General features: G+C 36.6%; 1 protein-coding gene across 3 annotated transcripts in view; it reads left to right on the top strand.

Moving 5' to 3' along the window:
• Positions 1-17,795, top strand: part of ARHGAP6 (Rho GTPase activating protein 6) — a 640,842-nt gene that overhangs the window by 577,027 nt on the left and 46,020 nt on the right. For all 3 annotated transcript variants that reach the window (XM_027835417.1, XM_027835418.1, XM_027835419.1), the window contains exons 4-5: positions 13,481-13,737; positions 15,911-16,106. In XM_027835417.1, coding sequence (XP_027691218.1) covers positions 13,481-13,737; positions 15,911-16,106 — 453 coding nt within the window. The remainder of the gene's footprint in view (positions 1-13,480; positions 13,738-15,910; positions 16,107-17,795) is intronic.

The raw sequence follows: 17,795 nt of genomic DNA, 5'->3' as shown, positions 1-17,795 counted from the left end.
GATAGATAGATAGATAGATAGATAGATAGATAGATAGATAGATAGATTGATAGATGTATTTAATATAATTTGTTTCCTTTGGAATCTTATGTATTTTATCTTATGCATGTAAAAATATGATTCTGATAAGGGGTCCACAGACTTCACCAGACTGCCAAACTAGTGAGTGATAGCACCAGTATCAAAATCTAAGGCTTTCCTAACTGCACATCTAGCACTCACTTCCCTGCACCAGAAGCTTATATTTATGGTAACTACATGGAAACTTTGAGAGGCACTGCCTAAATGTTCTGGCATAGGAGGAACAACGTGCTATTTTGGCACAGAACCAGCAGTTTCATATTGTTTCCTTTCACTTGAATATTAGCATTTGGGTTCCTAACAGCTGCACATGTAAAAATGATAATCATTTCAGTTTAAGAGCCAGAGAATAAAAAAACAGGAAATTCTGAATGACCCTTCTCACTGGATCATCTAAAAATAAAGTTGAACAGCTTTTCAGAATGGAATTACTCTCCCAGTGGAGAGGGTGTGGTTCATAAATGCTCCATATATTAATTGGCCCGATAAAATGAATCAGGTTCTATGTTTTGTTATAAATGCCATTTTATAACAGCAGGACAATAGTAATATTGCTTTCTTCCTTTCCGTCTAAACATGTAACCTGTGTTACAGCTTACATTTTTACAAGCACCAATTCCAAGTCAATATTTATAAAGAAAACCTGTCATATAAAGACTTAAGCTTTTCCTCCAGACTTTCCCCAAAAGCAGTCTTGCTTCTGCCACTGATTCTCCCAAGGGTTTTAAAATCCAACTTACTCTCCTAACTGGAAATCTAACCTAAATTGGGTTTCTTATTATTGTACAGTCTGTGAATTAGATTATTTCATACTGATGTCAAAGACATATATCTCATGTTTATAATCTATATAAAATCAGTTATCTTTTTAATGTGGGGATCATTTAAGTTCTGGCAAGTTTTCTTCCTGCTTAAATCTTATTATATCATTCTTTTTACAACTTAAGGGCATGGTTATATAAGAGTTCTTAAGCAATGGAACATTTCAATAGTAATAAATTGACACTTTCATAGCTCTTTGACATTAAATGTCAACAGAAAATGAAATAGTCAACACACTTAGAAATCTCCAAAAGATACAAATTGAAATGTTTAGACACAGTGCCAGTGTTGGATAATAAAGAGCAAAGATAATATATAGATATGTAAGAAAACAATCTCTTCACTCTACTTGTATATTCCACCTGGGCAGGTAAAGCATGTATGATATAGGGAGTCATCTCACCAATATGATTGTAATGGTACCAAAAAGGTCCAAATTACCTTTTCCTCTGGCCTGTGGATAAAATTACTGTTTCCACTGGCCTACTGAATTGTAAGCTAATTACCATTTGTTCACCATCATCATCATCATCATCATCATCATCATTTGTGTAACATTTTAAGGTTTACAAAGTGCTTTGCATATGCCCTCATTTAGTCCTACCAAGAACCCCATAAGGGAGGTGCTCTTTTTATCCTCATTTTACAGATGGGAAAACTGAGGCTAAGAGAGGTTAAGTGACTTCCCTAGGGTCACACAGCTAGTAAGTGTCTAATGTAGGATTTGAACCTAGTTCTTGCTGACTCCAAGTCTAGAATTCCATTCACCAGGTCACCTAGTTTCTCTAAGTGTTGCCTTTTCCCTTTGATTCTCTGTAATTTTCATCTTTGACTAAGGGGAGAATTAGGAGTGGGGTGGATATTATATTAATCAATCAATCATTAAACAGTTATTAAACATCTACTATGTGCCAGGCAAGGTGCTAAGTGTTGGGGATACAAAAGAGGCAAAATTTGGAGTCAGAAAGGGCTAAGATATAGCCCCTTCCCCTCCTACATCCCTATTAAGATAGATTTCTATACATAACTGAGTGTGTGTATATATTCTTGTCACTTTGAACAAGTAGAGATGAAGGTCAGATTCAAGCATTGTCCACTCTGCACCATTTCCTTCTCCATTATAAAAGCTCTTCCTTTCATACCTCTTTTATGTGAGATAATTTTCCCTCTTTCTTCTTCTCTCTTCCCCTTTCTCCTAGTACTTCCCTGTTTCTCAGGCTTCCATTTTTCTTCTGAGATCATCCCAGCATATAGAATCACATCCATGCCCTCTGTCTAAGTAGACTCCTTTTAACTACCCTACTAATGATAAAGTTCTTAGGGGTTTCATGTATCATCTTCCCATATGGGAATGTAAACAGTTTCACCTTACTAAGTTTCTCATGATTGCTCTTTCATGTATACCTTTTTTTTGTCTCTCTTAAGTCTTGTTGAATTTCCATTAACTCCTTTTTTTTTTTCCAAATCAGGAAAGCCTGGAATTCCTCTATGTCACTAAATATCCAATTTTTTTCCCTGAAGGATTATACTTGATTTTATTGGGTAGGTTGTTGTTGGTTGTAATACCAACTCCTTTGCCTTCTGGAATATCATTTTCCAAGCTCTCCACATCTTTAATGTAGAAGCTGCTAAATCTTATATGAACCTAACTATAGTTCCACAGTATTTGAGTAGTTTCTTTCTCACTGGTTGCAATATTTTCTCCTATATGGCAGCTCTGGAATTTGGCTACAATATTCCTAGGAGTTTTCATTTTGGGCTCTCTTTCAGGAGGTGATCAGTGGATTGTTTTGATTTCTATTTTGCCCTCTGGCTTTAAGATAACTGGGCAGTTTTTCTTTATAATTTATTGAAATGTGATGTCTAAGCTCTTTTTTCAAACCATAACTTTTCGGTAGTACAATAATTCTTAAATTATCTCTCCTTGATTGATTTTCCAGGTCAGTTGTTTTTCTAATTTCACATTTTCCTTTATTTTTTCATTCTTTTGACTTTGTTTTATTGTTTCTTGCTAATTCACAAAGTCATTAACTTCCACTTGCCCACTTTTAATTTTTAAGAAATTATTTTCTTCAGTGAGCTTTCATATCTCTTTCCGTTTGGCCAATTGTGTTGTTTTTTTTTTGTTTTGTTTTGTTTTGTTTTTTTTTGCTAGGCAATGGGGTTAAGTGACTTGCCCAGGGTCACACAGCTAGTGAGTGTTATGTGTCTGAGGCCGGATTTGACCTCATGTGCTCCTGAATCCAGGGCCAGTGCTCTATCCACTGCGCCACCTAGCTGCCCCCCAATTGTGTTTTTTAACACTTACTTTCTTCAGTATTTTTGTGCATCTTTTCTCAGGCTGTTTTGCATTACTTTCATTTATTTTCCAAGTTTTTCTTCTATAACTCTTATTTGATTTTTAAAATCTTTTTTTTTTTACTAAAAAAAAGCTTTTTCTTTAGTTCTAGGAATTCTTGTTGGGATTGTGTCCAAAGTGCTTTTTTTTTCTTTGAGGCTTTGCTTTCAGATGTTTTCACATAGTTGTCTCCTTCTGAGTTTGTGTCTTGAGCTTCCCTGTCCCCATAATTTTTCCAGCCTATTTCTTGACTTTGTTCTATATGTCAGAATTGGGCTTTGCTCACTTGAAGGGAGATCAGGGTGTTATTGTGCCAAGCTTCAGGTTTTTTCACTCTGCTGTTTTCATAGAGAGTTTGGGGAGCCTGTAAGTTTTAGGTGCTTCCAAAGTGATATGATCCAAGGAGGGGTATGGTCACTATTTTCCTGGTCTGTCCTTTGATCTTGGGCCCCTGCCCTCTCATGAACACAATTCCTCTCCTCCCTATAACTGCATGTCAGAACAAGGGACCCTACTACCTTGTGACTGCAAGCACTCCTCTCCACCCTAGAACTGTGACCTGGAACTGAGTAATGGGCAATAGGGTTACCAAATGGTGCCCAGTTGGGCACCCAGTGCTAACGCAGGTCGTCTGGAATCTCTTTCTGTGTTCAGTTGTTCTATATTTCAGGTTTTAGTTTATCATCTCTGGCCAGTGAGAGTTCCTTACACTTGGCATTGCCAGCCATGCTATTTTCCCAGTCAGCCTCCATTTCAGTGCTGCAGACTTCTCCGTCTGAAGTCCTAAGTTGTCCTGGGCTGGAAAAATGTCTCATCTGGACCTTTTGTTGGTTATGCCACTTTACAGTTTGATTTGACATCTTATTTTAAAGTTGTAAGAGGGGAAATGTTAAGAGAGTTCAGCTAGAATGCTTCCTTTACTTTACCATCTTGGTTCTGCCCCTATAAATACTATGTTATCAACACCACCATAGAGGTCACAACCTTTAAAAAAATATATGTCAGAGACAGTAGGGCCAGGACTAGTAAACAAAGACATACTAGTCTTGGACAGAACAGGTCTCTGATTTATTTGGAAATATTCTGAAGGTTTCCATACTTACCTAAATATGCATCAGCTGCCAAATTTGGGTGCATGGCACATGGGGAAGATGTTCATAATCACCTTCTGAAGGGACAACTGGTAGTGACTTCTTTAAAAAAAATGTATTTTATTTTTAATTTATGGAATAAAACAAGCATTTCCCTAACATAGCATAATAAAAAAGATGATTGCTCATGAAACTGCAAATCTTTTATGTACAACTTGCTATTCATTTTAAATATGACAAAGTTATGTAAATTTTCTTTTTTTTTCCTTTTTTTCCTTCCTTCCCTCCTCACCCCACCCTAGAGATGGCTACCATCAGAAACAAATAGGTTTATGTGTGTATATACAAACACATACATATTTGTATATATATATATATATATATGTAAAATTATTCTATACATCTATTTATCAGTTCTTTCTCTGGATGAGATAGTGTCTTTCTTCATATGGCCTTTATTTTTAATTTGTGTATTTATATTAGTGAAAATGACACATTTGCTCAAAGTTGTTCTTAAAACAATATTGCTGTTACTGTATACAAAGTTCTCTTGGTTCTGCTTATTTCACTCTTCATTATTTCTTGCAAGTGTTTCCATGTTTTTTTTTTTTAGGCAATCAGGGTTAAGTGACTTGCCCAATGTCACAGAGCTAGTAAGTGTCAAGTGTTTGGTCTGAGGCCAGATTTGAACTCAGGTCCTCCTGACTTCAGGGCCGGTGCTCTATCCACTGTGCCACCTAGCTGCCCCCTTAGAAAACTAAGATCATTGAGGTTATCATTTCTTATAGTACAGTATAGTACAGTAGTATTCTGTCATAACCATATACTGCAACTTGTTCAACCATGAAATTTCCAGTCTCTGCCACCACAAAGAGAGCTGCTATAAACATCTCACTGACATTCAAAATTATAATTACTATTGGTGAATTTCCCTCCATCTTATTTTTACTCACTATTTTCTTTCTTAGCCTCTCTTTTTGCTCTCCCCAGTTACCTTACTTTCTCCCTCCACCCTCTTGGAGGCGTGTGTGGATTCGGATTGGAAGGGTGGGAAGAGAGGGTGGGGAGGGCCACTTGTAGTGGCTTTTCAACATGATGGACAAAGGACCTGGCACTTAGCAAGGGCTTAATATTTGTTGTCTGTGGGACAACCAACAATTGATTCGACATTTGCTTTCCTCACAAAAGCTCTTAAGAATTCCTTCCCCACCACACACACCCACACACCCACACACCCACACACCCACACACCCACACACACACACACACACACACACTCCTAACCCTGTATTCCTTTTAACCTTATCTTTTCAGTCTTTTTTTCCACACAAACAGTAATTTTTGAATGCACCTTTGAGAATTCTCATTTCAGTCCTACAGAACCCATGCTAAGAAAAGCAGTGGCAGCAACTTTTCCATGTGTTTTGCAAGGAAACTAAAGGACAATCTCTGTCAAAGGGCTTGAGATGAACCAGTGGCCAATCTTCTAAACCCCACTAGGAGAGGGAGTATAAGACCTTTAGGGAAAGCAAGAAGCAAAGGGGCTAATATCAGCATGTGTAAGCTAATGAAAAACCACACACAGAAGCAGGGGAAAACCCCTTTGGAGAAAGCAAAGCTGTTGTCAATATTTAAGCCTGTTGTGTGGAAAAGAAGAACAAAATTTTGATGGAAATCAGAACCAAAGCCTCAACTGTTTCATCTATGTAATCTCTACTGGTCATTAGTTATTCACATTTATAAATAGTGACATTGTAAGCTTCCAGATGCTAAAAATGACAGAACAGGTCTCTGATTTATCTGCAAATGTTCTGAAGGTTTCCATACTTACCTAAAGCTTTCTTTGTGCCAGTGGGTTATTATTGCCTACTTTGGGTGAGTCACTGTGTGAAAATTTCTGCTTATCACACATTTAAAACCCAGCATTACCAAGAACCACTGGGCACTCTTTTCTCCTCATGTTGCATTTATCATTCCACAGTTTTCCACTCTGATCCTCCTATGGTTTGATATTCATTTTTCTTGTAGTTACTAGTCCTACTGTCTGCACATTTCCAGTCTCTTCCCTGATCCGCTGGCAGAAGGATGTTTTTCGGTTTCCTCAGAGAATGCAGGACAGATTCATGCAATACATTCTTGGAGTATGCCCAGCATACTCCTCCAAGATCCTTTATATACGTTTTTTTATTCTCTTCCAGTTTTAATGGCAGTAGAAATGGCCTTTTATCAGATCTAGAAATCTTCCCATTTTACTAAGATGTTTGTTGCTATGAGATTTGACCTATGGTGGTAGGCATCTTCATCTTTTTTACCATCCTGAGCTGAATACAATCTGCATGGGCCTCATAAAGTTTGGTTTTTGTTAAAATCATATCTCCCCCAAGACCTTTCCATCAAACACATTTTCTAGATTAATGATTTTTCCCCCAAGCAAACAGTCTGTTCTAGGACTTTTCTTGCATTTTTATTGTCAAAGCATGTAGAAAAAGTCAAGTGTCATTCATGTATATATTAAAACCTTCCATCTCTTGATCAAGCTGCTAGCAGAGGTGACCTGCATTCCTTCACCTCATTTCCTCCTTAAGTCAATACATCCTGTTTCCTAAATGAAAAATGCAGTTATTGTTAAAAACTGACAGCAGTCTCCTGAACTACCTCCTTCCCTTCTTGCCCTAATTCAGGAGGAGGATGTTGTTGTCCAGTTTTATGGGGAGCTAGTATTAATCTTATCATTGCATATCTGCCTTCGGTGACTAATTAGAGAAAGCAATGACTTTATATCTGTATTGGTATAATAGCATTTTAATTTCCAGATAAAGAAAGCCAATACTTTCCTGTAGTCAATAAGCTGCAATTACTTGGCTCATACCACGAGTAGATTTTACTAGGTGTGTATTGGGGGAAAGAAGAAGAGTTTATAAAAAATGAAAAAGATACATATCCTACCCCTATTTCAAGGAGTCATAGCCTCATAGCATTGGAAATATGCTATATAATAGTAATCTCACTGAATGATAATATGGAACTTGGATATCAAGTCCCAATTCAGAATTCTAAGGACTTAGGTTCAAGCCCAACTCTGACACATAATGGCGGTGTTATTGTGGGCATGTCACTTAACCTCTCAATATTCCAAATTACATTCAGACCATAAGTTCCAGGACTGGGGTACATCTACCCCAGATAATGGGAGTTTGCGGTGAGATCACAGATCAAGTAAAAAAAATATGTCTCAATATATGTTTCAAGAAACAAACTTAATTTTGATTTGTTGATTTTGCTGAGGGCAGTTAGAACTTCTATTCACATGCATAAACTGGTTTGGAAAACCGTAGTTCCCATTGATAAAACAACTGACAGTTTTGAAAAGGACAAATGTATAACTGATTATCACCTAATTGGTTGAATTCAAGCACCTGGGACAGCTAGGTGGTACAGTGGATAGAGCACCAGCCCTGGAGTCAAGAGGACCTGAATTCAAATCTGGCCTCAGACCAAACACTTGACACTTATTAGCTGTGTGACCCTGGGCAAGTCACTTAACCCCAACTGCCTAAAAAGAAAAAAGAATTCAAGCTCCTCCCCATCACTAATAACTACTACCACCAAAAATGAAGCAGAAGAAAATAGTGTGTCAGACAAAATTACAAGATTATTTTTAAAATACAGTTTCCACATTTCAGGGGGAAAGTACTGATTTTCTTTAACTTGCTACTTAAGGAAAATAATAATAATAATAATATTTATATTGTGCCTATGTGCCAAGCACTGTGCTAAGCATTTTACAAGTAATATCTCATTTGATTCTCATAACAACCCTGGAAGATAGATGCTATTGTTATCCCCATTTTGCAGTTAAGGAAACTGAGGCAAACAGAGATTAAGTGACTTACCTAAGGTCATACCAATAATCTGAGACAGGATTTGAACACATGTCTTCCTGACTTCAGGCCTAGAATTCTATCTTCTGCACTATTTAACTGTCTCTGAAGTTATACCCCTCTCTATTCATATGAATGAGTTTTTTATCACAAGATCAAGCTCTAGCTAATGTCCACAAATAGGGAAAATGATAACAAAAGTGGTGAATTCTGTTTAAATTTACTTTTCTCTTCCCAGATATGATTCATTGTTGATTTAATAGAAATCTTCTACCAAGATTTCCACCCTTGGTAAATTAAAATGTTGTTGGTAATTTGCTCCCTATTATGAAATATAAAACTTGTGGAATTCCAACATATTCTTAGAAATATGAATTTATTTTCATTTCCTAATAGACTATAATTAGGGCAAAATAATTGTCTTTAATGGCCAGGGAAGTAGACATTTTCATCATGCCATGCCACAAAAGTTTTTTACTCATTCCTTTTATATATAAACTTGGTGCTTAGTTGGCTTTTAAAACTCTTCATAATCTAATGCTCCATCATATGTAGGTAATCTGTTTTCTTACTTCTATATAACACATATATATGCTCCACTCAAGCTAAGCCATCATTCCCACTGTCACCCATAAACAATATTATACTCACTCCTGCTTTCATCCCTGTTCTTACAACCATTCTTTCTTCTTCTCTTCACCTATACAAATCTCAAACTCTACCCATATTTCAAAATGCAACTCAAGGCCATGAATCTTTTACTTCTTCTGCCAAACTCCTGAATTTCTTAAACTACATATCTTAGCCTTTAATTACAGATTGTACTGTATCTTTTCATGGGATGCCAGATCAACAGCTAGACTTTAAAATCCATCTAAGCTAACCCCCTCATTTGAACCCAGATCCTCTGACTTTTGATTGTTCAATGTGTATTCCATATCTTCTCTCCCCAACAAGCTCCTCAAGGATAGGGACCTTATCTTATTCTTCTATGTTGCCCAGAGAATCTAACATAAGGTGAAGTGTAATAGGCCCTTAATTAATACTTAATAAGATTGCAATTAATTTGAAAATTTTTATTTTGTAGGCTTCAGGATTTGTGTGCTAGCCATGATAGTTCCAATTTATGCAAGTCAAGGAGTTCCTTCCAAACATAAACATTTGAGGTTATAGCTATTTTTCTGGTTTTTATTCTTTTTTCTTCTGATTTAAATTCATACTTACTCAATTACCTAGGAGACTTATCTGCATGTAGATATTAACTTTTAGATATTTCCGTGTCATGCCTCAGCAAGGGTCCCCTCCTGGTTTCTAGCTCCCCTCTATATATTATCTTCCCCCATTAGCATGTAAGCACCTTGAGGGCAAGAGCTCATTGCTTGAATTTGTATGTCCAACCCTTCATAAAGCACATAGTAAGCATTTAATAAATGCTTTCACTCACTGTCTTCCCTCAGTCTTGATAACAGAGACAAATGGAAGTGCATCCTTATTTTTATTCTATACTATTGTGACTTTTTGCCAAGAAAACCCCAAATGGGATCACAAAGAGTTGGATGTAACTGAAACATTGAAACACATTATGACTTTGGCCTGTTTCTCTTTGTTTTTGCTAACTGTGAAAAGCTTTGAAAAATTATTTTCATTTTATAATCTCCAATTTATTCTGTATACATCATATATGTATATAATCATTTGTGTGGTTTCCCCCATTAGACTATGATCTTGAGAATAGGGACTGTCTTTTGCCTTTCTTTTTAATCCCTAGTACTTAGTACAAAGCCTGGTACATAGTGAGAGTTCAATAAATACTTCTTGAGTTTATTTGCTAGGATTTTATGTAAGGCTCAATTTCACATATATTGCTTTGAATTAATGTGTTCCCATCACCAAATAGGTTTGGAAATACAAGACCAGCTTTAATAGAAGCCAATTATATCCCTTTAGGCACCATAACTAAAATTCTGGGTTTTGTTGTCAGATAAATGGTATTGTCTACCAAGGCATACATGTATATTCCCTCTAAGCTCCCATAAATGACAGAAGGGAAAAAATAGCATGCAATCTAGATAATTATCTGTTTTTGCAGAGCTGTAACTAGGGCAGGGTGACTGAGACTTGTGTTCAAGTGCCCTTTCTCCAGACAGGTGAAGGAACTTCTTCTCTAGTTTAGATCATCCACAGTCTTCCATTTTTCCTTCCTGCCTCTCCAGTCTGTATCCTGCAATATAAATCCCTGTTCCCTTGCCTGTTCACAGAGCTAGCAAATGTCTGAGGCTAAATTTGAACTCAGGTCTTTCTGCCTCCAGGACTGGCGCACTGTCCACTGTGCCACCTAGTATCATAGCATCTCTTCCACATCCTCTTCTTTCCCTTGACATTATCAACACCCTGGTGCAGACCTTTGTGGATTCATTCCTGTAATATTGCAATAGCCTGCTGATTAGTCCTCTTATCCCAAGCCTCTGTCCACATCAGTGCATTCTCTACTTAGCTGTCAAAGTGATATTCCTAAACAAGAGACTCCATGTCCCACTGCCAGGCATTTTTACTGTCTCGTGCCTGGAAAACTCTCACTACTCATTTCCATCTCCTGCCTTCTCTGGCTTTCTTCAAGTCTTAGTTAAAATCCCACCTTCTACAGGAAGTCTTTCCCAATCCCCTTTAATTCTAGTTCCTTCCCTCAACTGATTATTTCAAATTTATCAATCCTCAACTTTCATGGAGGTAATATTCCTAGAAAACGGTCAGAAAGTAAAAAACATGAATGTTGATACATTCTCCCTTGGTGGGAAATGGGAGATTAGGTTCCTGTGACCACCAATAACTGTAATCTTTTGCTAGAGATTGCTGAAAACATACTTTTCTGCATACAATTTTTTACAACAAAACATTAATTCTGATGGTTTGTACTTTTCCTCATACTGTAACCATGAAATAACCCATGAAATGCAGTACACAAAATAAAACTCGTAACATTCAAAACATTTTTCCCACTAGTAATTCCCTAGAATTCTATGTCCTTTTGTACTAACATCTCGATTAAAACACAAACAAAACTAATTTCAGACAATGTTCACTTTTCATTACACATGAAATCTATAGTAGCATAAATACTGTACAACAAATAAAATTCTTAAAAACAAAAACACTTTTTAACCTGAATCTTACCTTCTACTGGGTTAGATGGTGGTGTGAGGGCATTGCACTGCATTACTATACAGCAGTAAACCTCTCTACCTTGGCCACCCTCTGAAAACTGAGGGAGAGGTTGCTGGGACTATAGTCACTTTTGCTGGAAGACTGGTGAGGTCTAGACCCCTTTGAGCCCAAAAGACTTACGGTATACTGTGGGTGCATAATTACAAAACAAATCTTGAGTTTTAAAGGCGAACAATGAAAATATACAAGAAATGCACAGGGAGCTCTTTATCTACAAAAGTAGGGAGAACAAGACCAGTGATGCACCTCGTAATATACCAGCTGCTCCACAAATTTGTGCAGGCCTCTCATTTTTTTCTCTATTGTGCATAGTTGGGACTGTGCACAGGCCACCAATGCAAAAATGAAAATGAAGTTACTAATAAAATAACACAAATGCTTGAAATTCCGAAAGTTAAATGCAAAAATGTTGAAGATTGCCTGTAGTGCCTTTGTCCATAGTCATTTGAATATTTTCTTCCCATTAGATTGTGAGCTTCTTAAAAGCAAGGACTATCTTTTGCCTTTCTTTATATGCTCTGCACTTAGCACAGTGCCTGGAACATAATAGATGTTAAGTAAATGTTCATTGAGTTATTGCTGTAGAAGTTACCTCCTTAAGTTTAGAGAAACTGGCATCCAGACTTTTTTCAGATTTGGAAGGGCCATGGTGACCCATGAAACAACCAAAAATACAAAGTGTCCCCCAGTCCTGTGCAGAACAGCATCAAAGGGACAGAAAAGGGACAGAGGATGCTGAGGATCACAGAGTTCACACACCATCTATAAATAATTCAATTGTTAATATTCTTAACATGCAACTTCACATACTACTAGACAATTGTGCACCATCCACAGGGAATTTCTTGCTATAATACTACTAATGCATCATAACTACCAGAGTGCAAAGAAGTAGCAGATTGGTAAAAAGATGGCTCGTGGATTCTCCTAAGAGAGGAAAGTGAAGAAGTTTTCATTGTCCTTCCCTAGAAAACAAGAAATGTCACTTCTTGGGACATTTGAGTCTCTGAGTCCAAGCAAAAAGATCACTATGAATATAATTTTAACTTACCAACATCACTTGCGAAGGATAAAGAACTAGCAATATTCTTTTAAGAATTTGATAAGATTTTATACAATAAGTCAACTTATATCTAGATATCTGGTGACTGCATGGAGAAAGTAGTTGCAAGGGAAGCCCACAAATACAAGAAGGAGAGTTAGGAGAAATAAAATGAAAGAGGTCAAAGTTTTGCAGACCATTGAGAAGTCTCACATGGTAACTATTTTTTCAAGATGAGAATTAGAAAGCACAATATGTGGCAGGCACTACGTTTCATAATAAAAACATGTCAGTATTCATTAGTTTCTGGTTCTACGGGATCTATAAGATACATAATTTATGAGCTTTATGCAATAGTTCATTAATGGAGATCAAATTAAATTTATCATACATTAAGCACCTCAAAACAGGGCAACTAGGTGGCTAAGTGAATAGAGCACTGGGCTTAGAATCAGGAAGACTCATCTTCCTGAGTTTAAATCTGGCCTCAGACACTTTCTAGCTTGGTGAGCCTGGGCAAGTCATTTAACCCTGTTTGCCTCAGTTTTCTAATCTGTCAAATGAGCTGGAGAAGTAAATGGCAAACCACTCCAGTATCTTTGCCAAAAAAACCCCAAATGGGGTCACAGTGAGTCAGACACAACTGAAATGATTCAACAAAATGTATGCAAAGGTAAGGTAAATATGACTATACAAATAACAGCCCTTCCCATCAAGGAATTTGTATTCTACTAGAGAATAAGGTGAGAGAATGTTTTAAATACACAAGTAGGATGGCATGAGGATCAACAGAGAAATTTAAAGGAATTAAGAAAATATAAGGGAGGTGGAAACACCTTCAATTGAAACACCTTCACAGATGGAATGGCAGCCACCTAAATAAATCAGTATCTTCTGAAAAATCTTCATTTTAATTTTTCTACCTCAGAAAAGTTGGTCTAAAATAGAATTGCTGTGTATTTGGTTTTTGTTTTTATAGTGAAATCCTATTCTTTCATTCCAGAATTTATACCCCAGGCTTTTGGAATGCCATTATCCCAAGTAATTGCTAATGACCGGGCCTACAAACTGAAACAGGACTCTCAGAGAGAGGAGCAAAAAGATGCATCCGATTTTGTAGCTTCGCTTTTACCATTTGGAAGCAAGAAACAGAACAAAGAACTCTCAAGCAGTAACTCATCTCTTAGCTCAACCTCAGAAACACCAAATGAATCAACATCCCCTAACACTCCAGAACCTGCTCCACGTGCCAGGAGGAGGGTAAGCTGGCCTTTATTTGTCTATCATGCCTATGTACCCAGTGAGTAGATGTTAAGTAAACTGAAGAACCATATGCAAACCCACATGGAATCTAAAATTTTAGTTCTTGCCCATACAGCAGGAAACTATTAGCCTAGTTTAATGGGAAGAGACCACCTGGATCATCCATCATGGGACTGTAGAGGCCAGAAATGCAAAGATCCTTAGAGATCATCAAATCCAACTTCTTCAAATTTCTGATTAGGAAATTGGCGCCTAGAGAAGTCATGTGACTTGCTAAAGGGTCACTCAGGTAGTGAGTAGCTATTCTCATGTCTTTTAACTCCAAATACAATGATTTTCTATCATCTCAATCAGAATTTGGAATCAGGAGACAAGAATTCAAATCTCAACCGAGATTTTTATTCCTTGCCATTCTATGCCACTTCTATACCTCAGTTCCTTATTTCTTATATCGGGATAATGATACCTTTACCCTCATAGAGTGATTATGAGAAAAACACATTGTAAGGCATGAAGTTCTGTCTAATTTTGTGATATTATTGGTAGTTCTGTGTAGAATTAAATAGCTTGATAGTTCTCATCAGCATGTCTTTAATTGAATTGAATTAAAGTAATAGCAGTCCTGATAAACCCTAAAGAAAGGGTTTTTGTAGTTGTTGTTTTTTTTTTTCCTAATAGCAACATTTGTGCTATGGAAGCATGTATCGTCTCATGCAGTGGTGTCAAACTCAAGTAAAGAAAAAGGGCCACTAAACCATACATAAGGATCCCTGTGGAAGCATATTGACTTAGAAAACTACATATTAACATTATCTATGCCTTATTGTATTTTTATTCAGTTTGTTAAATATTTCCTAATTACATTTTAATCTGGTTCAGGAGTATTGTGGGCCCGATGAGGCCCATGGGCTACCTGTTTGACACCTTTGTTCTCATTAGTGGTTTCAAGACTAATATACAGAGTTATCCCTGGTTTTTAGTCCTTCGCTCACTTTATACAGCATATTACCCAATGTTCTACCCATTATATTTCACGTGCCTAATTAAGCACCCATCAGCGGTAAATATGGACATCTAGATGACACAGTGGAGGGAGCACTGGTCTTGCATTCAAAAAGACCTGAGTTCAAATCCAGCCTCAGATAACTTACTAGCTGGGTGACCCTGGGAAAGTCCCTTAATCTGGTTTGCCTTAGTTCCTCATCTGTGAAATGAACTAGAGAAGGAAATGGCAAACCACCCCAGTATCTTTGCCAAGAAAACCAAATGGGGTTATGGAGAATTGGACATGACTGAAACGATTCAGTAACAACAGCAATAAATGTATAGGTATCGACTCTCTTGAGACCTGCTACTTAATAATAATAATAATAGTTAATATGTATATAGCACCTACTATGTGTCAGGCACTATGCTAAGTACTTCATAAATATTATCTCATTTGATCCTCACAACAACCCTGGAAGGTAAGTGCTATTGTTGTCCCTGTTTTTACAAATGAAGAAGCTGAAACAGAGGTTAAATGACATGTCCAAGGTCACACAGCTAGTAAGTGTCTAAGGCTGCATTTGAATTCAGTTCTTCCTGACTTTAGGCACAACAGTCTGTCCACAGACATCACCAAGCTGCTCCTATACTTATTAAGAAGGTATAAAAGGATATGTCAGTCCTCTTTTTTATTTCAGTTTTAAGGAATTTTTCTCATGGTTCTACTGCCTTTTAAAATTTAACTTTCTGAAAAATATAACTTCTTGAATGTCTAATGAGACTCCTTTGACTTGATTCTATTTGTTGATTTTTTTCGTACTTAAATTTGGTGGGCAAGTCAAAATGCTTTAATTGCTCTTTCTCATCTCTTCTCCCTTTGGAAAAATGTGGTCTCTTGTTGAAATTGAATGTAGCATGATGTTATCTCTCTATCCCTTCTTTGTGGTAGGTTGGTGACTTTTTCCAAAGAAAGCATTTTCCCTTATATTATTGTATTATACAAACAACCTAATTAAATCAAGCAGAATTATTTCAAGTTGTATATCAACAGTTGTGAGCAAAAATATTTACTTGATGTGATCTGGAGGGTGGTTGTTTTCATTTTATCCATCTGTACTGATTGCATATGTGTATGTGTGTGTGTGTGTGTGTGTGTGTGTGTGTGTGTGTGTGTACTTTACAGGGTGCAATGTCTGTGGACTCTATTACAGATCTGGATGACAATCAGTCTCGACTACTAGAAGCATTGCAACTGTCTTTGCCAGCTGAGGTTCAAAACAAAAAAGAAAAAGCAAGAGATAAGAAACTGAGTCTAAACCCTATTTACAGACAGGTTCCCAGACTTGTGGACAGCTGCTGCCAGCATTTAGAAAAACATGGTAAGCGACCTTCCATGTCAAAGATATCAGATAAACTAAAGTCAAACCACATTCATGTGAGAACTCCATTGATTCTACCTAGGCTAGTTTGAAATTTGCAATACAGACTCTGGCTTAGATATTTTCATTCTGAAGAAACTTTATCAGTGTGAAGAAATATTTTTTTCTAAATAACTTAAAAGGGTAGCCAAGATTTCAAGGTAAACTAGTTAGTATATTTACAGAAAATAAATTGATCTGCTTCTCACAAACCATTCAGCCTTGTGCAACTATTTGTTAATGAAGTTATGGATAACAACTTGTGTTAAATATATACTTTAATTTATTGGATGTAATTAAAGGAAGTACAATTGTATTTCTTGAAAAATAGTCTAGTTTTTCAAGTTTTTTTACTTGTGTTGATTGGTGCTTCCCTGTATTAATCTGAATTCATAGATTTTACTGTGGCTGTATTTAAAAACACACATATATATTCCTTAAAATTTAGAAGTAAATGTTTCAGTAGATGGTTTCACTTTGTAGATCACTATACAGCTAGGTCTTTGTAGAGTACATTAGCTATACTTAATGGAATTAATCAGTTCACAATAATGTAACGTGTTTTATTTGAGATGAAAATAGCAATTAGGGAATGTTACTGTCATGCAGATTTTTCATTTGCCTCTAAAATGTACCTATTTTTAAAATAGATGAATTCAGTGGCCTAGATTAGGATTTCTGTTCAATTCAACAAATATTTACATTCCAGAGATTGTGCTCAATACTGAGATTATAAAGACAACCAAATCCTCCATATATTTTCCCTGAATCATTTGAAATATGTTCTCCCAAAATCTAGGATTATCCCCAGTTTTCTTTCTATTCTGTGTCACAAACTCCTTGATGAAGCATTCACTTGCCTCCAAGGTTTAGACTATTTCTATTTCAGCAACCACTCTTTCCTCTTTGTTGGTTAGAATTAAGGCCAATATCCCCATTCCCCTCTTCAGTCCCCCCACTTTTGGAAGGATAAAATTTTCCTTAAAGCAAATCACAAATTTCTCAGTTGCTTTGCCTTTGACTATGAGACGCCTCCAGGAGATGCTTGGATAGTTAAAGGACTTTGTCACTATAATATCATTCTTCTCTGCCAAGTGTGATCTATTTCCCAAATTCCTCATCTAATTCCTCCTGTTCAAGTGGTCTGCAGTCCAAAATAATATACCATCTGTTTCTCCCTCCATTAATCCTCAATCAAATTTCTCCACCATTATCTCAAGTAAAGAGCACTGATTATATTTTCAAAATAAGGTTTGACTTAAAAATCTTACAAATGGGTATCAAAAATTCTTCAGCCCTCCCACAAACTAATTTAACCTATAAAATTTATATAAGTTCCACTTGTTTATAGATGCCTTTTGTATCAATATAAGTTGATATACCATAATTATGTTCAATTTTTAAACATTGTATGAAGGCTCTACTAGGTTGTAGGCGCTATGCCTTTTCTGCCTTCAGATAATAAACCCTGTATTCCCCCAAACACAACTTTCAATGGAAAACAAAGTGCAAAGAGAGCCAAATTGTATAACACCACAGCTTTGATATTCAACATCCAATTCTCTAGTCATGCGTTCCCAACTACTTTGATTTTTTTGGCTGGTTTAGAGGCATCTTTTCATTTTTTTTTTTTGGACTAAAATAGAGAAG

Source organism: Vombatus ursinus, unplaced genomic scaffold (genome assembly GCF_900497805.2).
Source record: "Vombatus ursinus unplaced genomic scaffold, bare-nosed wombat genome assembly UNPS02014814.1, whole genome shotgun sequence".
Taxonomy (NCBI): Eukaryota; Metazoa; Chordata; class Mammalia; order Diprotodontia; family Vombatidae; genus Vombatus; species Vombatus ursinus.
This window is presented reverse-complemented; position numbering and strand designations above follow the sequence as displayed.